General features: G+C 51.5%; 3 protein-coding genes across 8 annotated transcripts in view; 2 read left to right on the forward strand and 1 right to left on the reverse strand.

The window, feature by feature from the left end:
- TMEM132B (transmembrane protein 132B) overlaps positions 1-12,179 on the forward strand; it is a 1,306,862-nt gene that overhangs the window by 647,597 nt on the left and 647,086 nt on the right. The gene's annotated exons all lie outside the window — the stretch shown is intronic.
- UBC (ubiquitin C) overlaps positions 1-12,179 on the reverse strand; it is a 187,168-nt gene that overhangs the window by 88,828 nt on the left and 86,161 nt on the right. The gene's annotated exons all lie outside the window — the stretch shown is intronic.
- Positions 1-12,179, forward strand: part of BRI3BP (BRI3 binding protein) — a 38,757-nt gene that overhangs the window by 12,328 nt on the left and 14,250 nt on the right. Inside the window, exon 2 of the mRNA XM_050748157.1 lies at positions 6,453-6,555. Coding sequence (XP_050604114.1) covers positions 6,453-6,555 — 103 coding nt within the window. The remainder of the gene's footprint in view (positions 1-6,452; positions 6,556-12,179) is intronic.

Here is a 12,179-nt window from a genome sequence, read left to right on the forward strand (position 1 = left end):
CCTGAATTCACCCTCTCCTGCCCAGGGCAAGTTTTCAGGAGGGGTCAGGTGCTGTTCTTTCCACCGTGAGAAAGAACCTCTGACCTGCACCTTTCTTAGCAATGCCAGAAGCTGCTCGGGCACGCCAGCCTCTCAGGCATGGCAGGTTTCAGAGCACCTGCCTGTCAGCTTGTGTTACATGGGAGGTGGCCGCTCAGCTTGCAGGGAGTTCCAGGTTGCCACCCTGCAGCCCATGAATGCAACAAGTACCTCAGCCGCTCCGACACACTGGGCGCCTGCCGTGTGCTGGGCGCTGTGCCGAGGTCTTTACAGGTTCTGCTCTTGAATCCGCTCTTAGTCCCATTTCTCCCACGGCGGAGAAAACTGAGGCACAGAAAGGTTCAACAGTATGAACAGGAATGTCCCTTCCTCCCAAAATAACTGCTTCCACGCACCCTTTCCTGGGCACTTGGTGGCATTTTTAAAAGCCTGTATTCTCTTTTTTTTTTTTTTTTTTTTTTGAGATGGAGTCTCACTCTCTCACCCAGGCTGGAGTGCAGTGGCGCAATCTCGGCTTACTGCAAGCTCTGCCTCCTGGGTTCATGCCATTCTCCTGCTTCAGCCTCCCGAGTAGCTGGGACTATAGGCGCCCACTACCACTCCCAGCTAATTTTTTTGAATTTTTTTAGTAAAGACGGGGTTTCACCATGTTAGCCAGGATGGTCTCGATCTCCTGACCTCGTGATCCGCCCGTCTCGGCCTCCCAGAGTGCTGGGATTATAGGCATGAGCCACCGCGCCCAGCCTGGCCTGCTATTCTTTTCTCACAAAAGCCTTTCTTTTTCCCTCCATTTGAACAAATTATAGAAATTGCTATATACTGTCTGGGCACGGTGGGTCACGCTTGTAATCCCAGCACTTTGGGAAGGTGGATGGATCATCTGAGGTCAGGAGTTTGAGATCAGCTTGGCCAACATGACAAAACCCTGTCTCTACTAAAAATATAAAAATTAGCCGGGTATGGTGGCACATGCCTGTAATCCCAGCTACTTGCGAGACTGAGGCAGGAGAGTTGCAGTGAGCCGAGGTCATACTCTAGCCTGGGTGACGGAGCGAGACTCTATCTCACCCCCCTGCAAAAAAAATTGCTGTATATTGACAAACATATACAAGTCACACATATTTTAAAGAATTGTAGGTTGAGCGCGGTGGCTCACACCTGTAATCCCAGCACTTTGGGAGACTGAGGCAGGCAGATCACCTGAGGTTAGGAGTTCAAAATCAGCCTGGCCAACATGGCAAAACCCTGTCTCCACTATTTTACAAAAACTAGCCAGGCTTGGTGGCGCGTGTCTGTAATTCCAGTTACTTAGGAGGCTGGGGCAGGATAATCGCTTGAACCTGGGAGGGGGAGGTTGCAGTGAGCTGAGATGGCGCTAATGCCCTGTAGCCCAGGTGACAAAGCAAGACTCTGTCTCAGGAAAAAGAAAAAAAATTGTGACAGGAAAAGCTGGGCATGGTAGCAGCTGCCTGTGGTCCTAGCTACATGGGAGGCTGAGGTGGGAGGATTGCTTGAGCCCAGGAGTTTGAAACTGCAGTGAGCCACAATTACCCCCACTGTACTCCAGGCTGGGCAACAGAGCAAGACCCTGTCTCCAAAAAAAAAAAGGGGGGGGCATACATTCTGTAATCTATTTACTCATTATTATTACTTTCTGCTATTTCTTGATGTTGCTGAATACGTCCATCCTTTGTTTTTGTTGCTGTGGATATGGACTCCATTTTATGAGCAGGTCACTGTCTTATGTGTCTCTTCCATTGTCCACGTATGTCTGGCCTGCCTGCAGCTCTTTAGTGCAGTGCTGCTCTGAAGGAACATGTGCAACTGCCTCTCTCAGTCAAGGTCCTCAACCTGGAGTGTGCATCAGCATCACCAGGAGGCCTGTGGAAACGGATTGCTGGGCTCCATCCCTGGAGAGTCTGAGGCAGTGGATCTGGGTGGGGCCCTGAGAGTCTGCATTTCTGGCAAGCCCCTGGGTGATGCTGCTGCTAGTCCGGGCACCACCACACTCTGAGAACCACTGAGCTGGGATGTGTGCCGTGACGTGGAATCTCTGGAAGACCTCTTCGTGGTTGTGGTTCTGATTTACGCTGGTCTTCTGCAGGCCCTCCTCCCAGATCCCCCCACCAACCCCCACCCAAGGGAGGGGCAGTCACCCTCCTCTTCTCTCTAATGCAGCGGTCCTCAACCTTTTTGGCAGCAGGGACCGGTTTTGTGAAGACAGTTTTTCCATGAACTGGGTGGGGGGATGGTTTCGAGATGATTCAAGCACGTTATGTTTATTGTGCACTTTATTTTTATTGTCATTACATTGTAATATAGAATGAAATAATTATACAACTCATCATAATGTAGAATCAGTGGCAGCACTGAGCTTGTTTTCCTGCAACTAGACGGTTCCATCTGTTCCGTCTGGGGGTGATGGGGGACAGTGACAGATCATCAGGCATGAGGTTCTCACAAGGAGCATGCAACCTAGGCCCCTCGCATGCAGTTCGCAATAGGGTTCACGCTCCTGTGAAAATCTTTTTTTTTTTTTTTTTTTTTTTGAGACAGAGTCTTGCTCTGTTGCCCAGATTGGAGTGCAATGGTGTGATCTCAACTCATAGCAACCTCCACCTCCCAGGTTCAAGTGATTCTCCTGCCTCAGCCTCCCAAGTAGCTGGGATTACAGGCACTCACCGCTACACCTGGCTAATTTTTTTTTGTATTTTTACTAGAGACGGGGTTTCAACATGTTAATCAGACTGGTCTCGAACTCCTGACCTCAGGTGATCCACCTGCCTCGGTCTCCCAAAGTACAGGGATTACAGGCGTGAGGCACTGCGCCCAACCATCTTTTTTTTTTTTTTTTTGAGATGCTGTCTCCCTCTATCGCCCAGACTGGAGTGCAGTGGCACAATCTCGGCTCATTGCAACCTCTGCCTCCCAGGTTCAAGCAATTCTCCTGCGTCAGCCTCCCAAGTAGCTGGGATTACAGGCGTGCACCACCACGCCCAGCTAATTTTTTGTGTTTTTAGTAGAGACGAGGTTTCGCCACATTGGCCAGGGTCGTCTTGAACTCCTGGCCTCAGGTGATCTACTCGCCTTGGCTTCCCAAAGTGCTGAGATTACAGGCATGAGCCACCATGCTCAGCCTAAAATTTTTTCTTAAGGTAAATTAGAGATAGGGTCTCATTTTGTTGCCCAGGCTGGTCTCAAACTCCTGGGCTAAAGCAATCCTCCCACCTCAGCCTCCCAAAGTGCTGGGATTATAGGTGTGAGCCACCATGCCCAGCCTCTATACTATTTTTTAGGGCTAAAATGTTGGTGTCCTCATAGGACATTGTGAAGTCAATGCTTCTGTTAGAATATTGGACATTGGCCGGGCACGGTGGCTCATGCTTGTAGTCCCAGCACTTTGGGAAGCACTTTAGGAGGCCTAGGAAGGCGGATCACTTGAGGTCAGGAGTTCGAGACTAGCCTGGTCAACGTGGTGAAACCCCATCTCTACTAGAAATACAAAAACTAGCCGGGTGTGGTGGCAGGCACCTGTAATTCTAGCTACTCAGGAGGCTGAAGCAGGAGAATTGCTTGAACTCAGGTGGCAGAGTTTGCCTTAAGCCGAGATTGCGCCAGTGCACTCCAGCCTGGGTGACAGAGTGAGACCATGTCTCAAAAAAAGAAGAATATTGGATGTTGACAGGAGTCTTGAACACTTACCACGTGCTTAAAGCATTTCACGTGAATATCCCATGTAAAGCTCACAATAACCAGATGAAATAGGTACTGTTATCTCCATTGTTAGTGCAAACCCTGAAGCCCCAGAGAGCTTATGAATATATATAATATGCTCATGGAAACCCAGCTAGTAAGAGGCAGAGCTGGGATTTGAACCCAGGCAGTCGACAGCCCGGCTTGTGCTTTCTCAGCCACAGTGCTACCTCTGAGGTTATTGGCATTTTCTACTCTACTAGTTCCTGATTCAGCCCTGCTCTTATCTCCTCTGTCCTGTAGGAACCATCCAGTCTAAAATGCTGTAGCTAGCTGGGCATGGTGGCTCATGCCTGTAATCCCAGCACTTTGGGAAGCTGAGGCTGGTGAATCATGAGGTCAAGAGATCGAGAACATCCTGGCCAACATGGGGAAACCCCATCTCTACTAAAAATACAAAATTAGCTGGGTATGGTGGTGCATGCCTGTAGTCCCAGCTACTCAAGAGGCTGAGGCAGGAGAATCGCTTGAACCCAGGAGGCGGAGGTTGCAGTGAGCTGAGATCGTGCCACTGCACTCCAGCCTGGCGACAAAGTGAGACTCAAAATAAAATAAAATAAACTACTGTAGCTGCCCAGGTGTGGTGACTCACACCTATAATCCCAGCACTGGGAGGCTGAGGTGGGCAGATCACCTGAGGTCAGGAGTTCTAGACTAGCCTGGCCAACATGGTGAAACCCTGTCTCTACTAAAAATACAAAAATTTTAGCTGAGTGTGGTGGTGCAAGCCTGTAGTCCCAGCTACTTGGGAGCCTGAGGTGGGAGGATTGCTTGAACTTGGGAGGTGGAGGCTGCAGTGAGCCGAGATCATACCACTGCACTCCAGCCTGGGTGACAGAGCAAGACCCTGTCTCAAAAAAAAAAAAAAAAAAAAAAAATGCTGTCGCCAATTCACAGAGGCATTTACCCTGCACACATGAGCCAAGTGGCCCATGTAGGTGGGTTCTATTATGGCAGCACTGTGTGTGCTGCAGCCCTGCAGAATCCCGGCCCCCATAGATACCTTGGTCAGCCCTTACAAGGGAAGGGGTGTGTTTTACTCAGTTTTGCTCAGTTGTTGGGCTGTCATCAATTTGTATCAAGTTCAAGTTCATCTCCTGGGCCAGTAGACCACTTGGGTGGCATTCATCGTGGGCCCGCTCTTTTTTCCCCGTAATAGCAAAGGCTGGAAACCACACAGGTGTCCGTGAGTAGGGGCCTGGCTCCAGGTGTGCCATCTTTTAAAAAGGGTGGGGCAGCTCTGTGTGTTCTGAGTGTGAGTGATCTCCAAGATAAGAGTGTTGCACGAGAAAAGCAGCTCAGCTGTACACCTGTGCTGCCACTGTGGAAAGAATATGTCCGTGCCATTATTCACCTGGCACATCTAAGGAAGGGTTCACAAGCGAGTGGTCATAGTGGTTCCTCTGGAGGGGGATTCAGGTTGCCAGGAAATGAGAGGGAAGGCTTACTGTCCACTGAATACCTATTGGTAGGCTTGAGTTTTATGCTACATGTATACAATATCACTTTAAAAAAAAAAAAGTTAAAATGCGGCTGTACCTTGTATTCATGTTTCTTTAGCCCTGTGTCACCTGGAGGGCAAATGAAGACCTCAGAGGCCCGGGGTCCTTAGAGTTGGATAGAGCATGGGGCTCTATCATTACCAGCTTCTTAGGAGCAGAAACTTCCACTCTAAAAATGAGAAACCTGCAGGGTGCGGTGCAGTGTTTCACGCCTGTAATCCCAGGAATTTGGGAGGGCCAGGCAGGAGGATCGCTTGAGGCTTAGAGTTTGAGACCAGCCTGGGCAATATAGCAAGACCCCGTCTCTACAAAATAATAATAATAATAACAATAATAATAATAAAGCCTGGTGTGGTGGCTGCACCTGTAGCCCTAGCTACTTGGGAAGCTGAGGCGGGATTGCTTGAGCCCGGGAGTTTGAGGCTGCAGCGAGCTATCATTGCACCACTGCACCCCAGCTTGGGCAACAGCGAGACCCTGTCTCTTTAGAGAAATCAGGCAGAAGGCCGGGCACGGTGGCTCAAGCCTGTAATCCCAGCGCTTTGGGAGGCCAAGACGGGCGGATCACGAGGTCAGGAGATCAAGACCATCCTGGCTAACACGGTGAAACCCCGTCTCTACTAAAAAATACCAAAAACTAGCTGGACGAGATGGCGGGTGCCTGTAGTCCCAGCTACTCGGGAGGCTGAGGCAGGAGAATGGTGTGAACCCGGGAGGTGGAGCTTGCAGTGAGCTGAGATCCGGCCACTGCACTCCAGCCTGGGCGACAGAGCGAGACTCCGTCTCAAAAAAAAAAAAAAAAAAAAAAAAGAAATCAGACAGAAGAAAGCAGAGACCCTAACCCAAGAGGGAGCATGAAAGACAGCAGGAGCAATGGCAAGCGGCGTAACGCGGCCCTGCGGAGTCCCAGCCTCCATAGGTGCCTTGTTCAGCCCTTCCAAGGAAGGGGTCATTTTCACCAATTTTTCTCAGCTGGGCTGTCATCAGTATCCAGTTCAAGTCACTCCCCTGGGCGTATGTGGTATTCATCATGGACGTGCGGTTTTTCCCTTCCCAGGTATAAACTCCCGGGCTCCCCGGTTCACTGCTTGACAGATAGAGGAAAACAGCAGAGTGGTGAGTAGAAATTGGGTGATGACTGTTTTCTTGTTTCTGCAGTTCTTGGCCAGGCTGACCGAGAGGTTCGTGTTGGGAGTGGATATGTTCGTGGAGACACTGTGGAAAGTGTGGACCGAGCTCTTGGATGTTCTTGGACTTGATGGTAGGTGTGGGGGTGGCATTCGCGTAAGGTGTCATTCTGTTTTGGTGGTTCTGGTGGTGTGGAACTGGTACTCACAGTGAGTAATACGTGAGAAGGTTGCGGAGGGCTGGTCAGTGAGGATAGGAGTAAACATTTTTTATTTTAATAGTCTCATATAGAGGCTAGGCACAGCGGCTCATGCCTGTAATCCCAGTGCTTTGGGAGACCAAGGTGGGACGGTTGCTTGAACCCAAGAATTGCAGACCAGCCTAGGCAATGTGGTGAAATCCCATCTCCACACAAAAAGTACCAAAAAATTGCTGGGTGTGGTGGTGTGCACCTGTAGTCCCCAGCCACTCGGGAGGCTGAGGCAGGAGGATTGCCTGAGATCAGGAGTTTGAGGCTGCAGTGAGCTATGATCATGCCACTGTACTCCAGATTGGATGACAGAGCAAGACTCCTCTAAAATAATAACAAAAATAAAAAACAAATGGCCCATCAAAGCTGAGATTTCCCAGATACCATTTAGGGTAAGGTGCGACTGACTGGGTAGTGCCAACTTGTGTGTCCCTAGGCAAAACACATGGACCAGAGGTATAGTGCTCTGGCTCACTGGGATCCGTGCAATAAATGACTAGTTATTGCCGGGCGCGGTGGCTCAAGCCTGTAATCCCAGCACTTTGGGAGGCCGAGACGGGCGGATCACGAGGTCAGGAGATCGAGACCATCCTGGCTAACACAATGAAACCCCGTCTCCACTAAAAATACAAAAAAATTAGCCTGGCGTGGTGGCGGCGCCTGTAGTCCCAGCTACTCGGGAGCTGAGGCAGGAGAATGGCGGGAACCCGGGAGGCGGAGCTTGCAGTGAGCCGAGATCGCGCCACTGCACTCCAGCCTGGGCGACAGAGCGAGACTCCGCAAAAAAAAAAAAAAAAAAAAAAAAAAAAAGACTAGTTATTTAGGCAGAAGGGGATTTCATGGAGACAGAGACACTCAAAAGAATCTTCAGAAAGGCTGAGGGAGAGATGCATGGCCTCAGACACTGCCGAACTGGCCGTCCAGGATTGCAGCTGTTGAGACCATTGAGTTCCAGGTCCCACAACTGTAGCATAATTTGAGGACCAGGAAGCCACTGCTGCCACCACAACAACTAGACTTTGCGTGTAGGTGCAGGGACCCTGGCCGTTTCTGGAACCGTGCATATCGGCTGCAACACTTCACTTAATTTTCAAAGTCATGTGTGTATGGGGGAACTGCAAGGCGGAACTTACTTTCTGTCCAGTCCCCAGCTGTGAGGGAGGCAGGCTAATGCAGTTCTTAGCTCTCCAGCTTCTGCCATCCAGGAAGGCAGGCTGGGGGCAGGTGTCATCCGATGCTGTACCAGCCCACCCGCCATACCCACCGCATGGGGCAAGAATTGCCAGGGGAGCTCCCCTGCTTTTGTGGGCTGGGGAGGAGGGTAGTGCAGTTTGATGGTGCAGTGCTAGTCACACATTTATAGCCAGGAAGAGAACATTGGCGGGGCACAGCCCCTCCCTTTCTACATGTGGGTTGGGGCACCGATACTGGTCTTGGCGGATGGCAAGGCAGCAACGGTCCTGGTAACTGAGTGGGGCACCTCTAGTCCAGGCCTGCAGCCTGCGCCGCCCCCAGCCTTACACCTCCCTTCCCAGGCGGCTCTGCCCCACCTCCATCTGCATTCCATCAGGGGGTGACAGGAGCTAACCCGGGCGGAGTGCCCAGGGTGTGCAACTTTTATACCCAGAGGAGACCTTGTCCCTTACCACCTTAAGAGCTCCAGAGGCATCCCATGCTCTCAGGATGAAGTCACCTTCCCGTTTCTCTGCCTGCCCTGTGGTGTGCCAGGTAAGGAGGGATCTCTCAGCTGCCCCCGCTCCACTGCTCTCCTTCCGTCCACAAGGTGGAGGCCGTTCTTCCCCTGGGCCTTTCCAGAGGAAATCCCCCAGCTGGGCTCTTTCCGGCCCCACCGACCTGGTCCCAGCTGCCACCTGTCTCCCGGGAAAGTCTGCAGTTGCTGCGTGTGGCAGGGTTCCTAAGACCACTTACAGGCCCACCGGTTCCCTCGGAGCACTGGCAGGACTCAGCATATAGCTGTCCTCACGGCTGTGATGTATTGTGACGGAAGGACGCAAGCACCATCAGCAAAGGGAAAAGGCGCGTGAAGTCCCAGGGAGGCCAGGCTCAAGCGTCGAAGTCCTCTCCCTGGGGAGTCACACGGGACGCACTTAATTCCCCCAGCAGAGGGTGCCCACCGAGGACTCCGTGCCCAGGCTTTTTATTGGGGGCTGGTCGTGTCATCACCCTCTGCTTGACGTGTCAAAATTCTAGACTCCCAGAGGGAATGCAGGTGTTGTCACAAACCACATCATTTGTGTCAACAGCCTAGGCCTGGCGTCTCCGGGCTGCACTCTGGCCCCAGCTCTGCACCTGGCACAAAGAGGCCCTGTTTGTTTGTTTGTTTGTTTGTTTGTTTTGAGACAGAGTCTTGCTGTGTCACCCAGGCTGGAGTGCAGTGGCGATATCTCGGCTCACTGCAAGCTCCGCCTCCTGGGTTCATGCCTCAGCCTCCTGAGTAGCTGGGACTACAGGCGCCCGCCACCACGCCAGGCTAATTTTTTGTATTTTTAGCAGAGAGGGGGTTTCACCGTGTTAGCCAAGATGGTCTCGATCTCCTGACCTCATGATCCTCCCGTCTCGGCCTCCCAAAGTGCTGGGATTACAGGCGTGAGCCACCATCCCTGGCCTTTGTTTGCTTTTGTTTAGGATCTCACTCTATTGCCCAGGCTGGAGTGTAGTGGCTCAGTCATGGCTCACTACAGCCTCAACTTCCTGGGCTTGTGATCCTCCCACCTCAGCCTCCCAAGTAGCTGGAACCACAGGCCCATGCCACCAGGCCTGGCTACTTTTTACATTTTCTGTAGAGACAGGGTCTTACCATGTTGCCCAGGCTGTTCTCAAACTCTTGGGCTCAAACCGTTCTCCTGCTTCAGCCTCCCAAAGTGCTGGGATTATAGGCGTGAGCCACCACACACAGCCCACTCTTGGTTAATAAGAGCAGGAGGGCTTTGGGGCCCGCTGCTTAGCCAGTCATGTGGGCTGAAATGTGCTCCCCGAGAGTAAGAATATGTATTCCAGTCCTAGCCCTGGGCCTGTGAGTGAGCCCTTGTTTGGGAATGGGGTCTGCAGATGTGATCAAGTTAAATGAGATCATCTTGGATTAGAGTGGACCCTCAATTTAATGATTGATGTGCTTATAAGAAGTGGGGAATTTGAACACAGAAGCACCAAGAAACATAGGGAGAAGATGGCCCTGGGAAGTGAGAAACAGGGACTAGAGGGATGGAGCCATAAGCCAAGGAACACCTGGGGCTACCAGAAGCTGGAAGAGGCGAGGAAGGATCTTCCCTTGAGCTTTCAGAGGGAGCGTGGCCCCGCCGAGACCTTGATTCAGACTTCCGGCCTCCAGAACCGCAAGTGGATGAATTTCTGTTGTAAACCGCCCAGTTTGTAGTGGTTTGTTGAGGCAGCCATGGGAAACTACTATACCATAGCCCTGTTACATGTGGAATCTCTCAGCACTGCCCATCGGTCCTTGACATCCCCATTTTACTGATCAGAGATGGGGGAATGAGGTCCACTGGCCATGATGGGCACCCTGGTTCATACCTGTTGACACCCCAGGCCATTCAGAAACATCTCTGAGTTCAACCTTTAAGAGGCCTTATGCCAACTCAGTCACCTCACTGCTCAAAGAATTGGAGGCGTCAGCATAGCCAGAGGACACTGTGCACCTGGCAGCCCCCCGAGGCCACTCATGGCCCCTCCTGGGACTTGGCAGAGTTAACGCACCCTCCCCCAGATACAGCCACTGCGTGCAATCCTCTTAGCTTCCGTATTCACCACCTGCCCGGATTGTCAAACTCTCCGTGTTTTCATCGACACCCATTGAACCCTGGAGAAACAAACCTGATTGCAGAAAATCGCACGCAGCTTGGAATGAAAAACTACAGAGTAGGAACAGCCTCCTAATCATATGGAAGAAGCCCAGAATAGAGGCATCCGCAGCGGATCCATAAGCCCTGAATGCCCGCATTCATCAGGAGAGCAGCTGGCGCGTTCCGGAGGCGAAACCAGCTTGCTTCCGTGTTGAAGCTTTTCTAGTTCTGTTTGATGCGTAAGCTTCAAGGCATCCAAAGGCCTTTGGAATTCGTGTCTTATGCGTAGAAGTTTGAGTGCAAAATGCTTTACAGGAAGCCATACACCAACGTTGGATATTCTGGTAAAAAAGGTTTCTGTGAGCACAATTCTGTAATTTCTTTCTTCAGTTTTTTTTTTTTTTTTTTAAGAGTCTGGTTAAAATGGGAACTCCGTAGCCCCGAGTGGTCTAATAGAAAAAGAATGTGAGCCCCCTAGGTGATGTGAAGTTTTCTAGTAACCATGTCAAAAGGGTAAAAAGAAATGGTGAAATTAATTTTTCTTTCTTTTCTTTTCTTTTTTTTGGGGGGTGGTGGGGGGCAGGAGGGACGAAGTCTTACTCTGTTGCCCAAGCTGGAGTGCAGTGGCGTGATCTTGGCTCACTGCAACCTCCGCCTCCCGGGTTCATGCCAGTCTCCCGCCCCAGCCTCCCGAGTAGCTGGGATTACAGGCATGTGCCACCACGCCTGGCTAATTTTTTTGTATTTTTATTAGAGACAGGGTTTCACTGTGTTGGCCAGGCTGGTCTTGAGCTCCTGACCTCGTGATCCACATGCCTCGGCCTCCCAAAGTGCTGGGATTACAGGCATGAGCCACTGCTCCCAGCCTTTTTTTTTTGAGACAAGAGTCTTGCCCTATTGCCCAGGCTGGAGTGCAGTGGCACAATCCCAGCTCACTGCAGCCTCCACCACCCCGGGCTCAGGTGATTCTCCTACCTCAGCTTCCCAACTAGCTGGGACCAAAGGTGTGTGCCACCACGTCTGGCTAATTTTTTTGTATTTTTAGTAGAGACAAAGTTTCTCTATGTTGGCCAGGCTGGTCTTGAGCTCCTGACCTCGTGATCCACCTGCCTCAGCCTCCCAAAGTGCTGGGATTATGGGCATGAGCCACTGCTCCCAGCCTTTTTTTTTTTTTTTTTTTTCTGAGACAGAGTCTCGCTCTGTCGCCCAGGCTGGAGTGCAGTGGCCGGATCTCAGCTCACTGCAAGCTCCGCCTCCCGGGTTCACACCATTCTCCTGCCTCAGCCTCCCAAGTAGCTGGGACTACAGGCGCCTACCACCTCGCCCGGCTAGTTTTTTTTGTATTTTTTAGTAGAGGGGGTTTCACCGTGTTAGCCAGGATGGTCTCGATCTCCTGACCTCGTGATCCACCCGTCTCGGCCTCCCAAAGTGCTGGGATTACAGGCTTGAGCCACCGCGCCCGGCTTTTTTTTTTTTTTTGAGACAGAGTCTTGCCCTGTTGCCCAGGCTGGAGTGCAGTGGCACAATCTCAGCTCACCGCCGCCTCCACCACCCCAGGCTCAGGTGATTCTCCTACCTCAGCTTCCCAACTAGCTGGGACCACAGGTGTGCGCCACCATGTCTGGCTAATGTTTGTATTATTATTATTATTTTTTGAGATGGAGTATTGCTCTGGCACCTAGCCTTGAA

This window comes from Macaca thibetana, chromosome 11 (genome assembly GCF_024542745.1).
Source record: "Macaca thibetana thibetana isolate TM-01 chromosome 11, ASM2454274v1, whole genome shotgun sequence".
Classification (NCBI taxonomy): Eukaryota; Metazoa; Chordata; class Mammalia; order Primates; family Cercopithecidae; genus Macaca; species Macaca thibetana.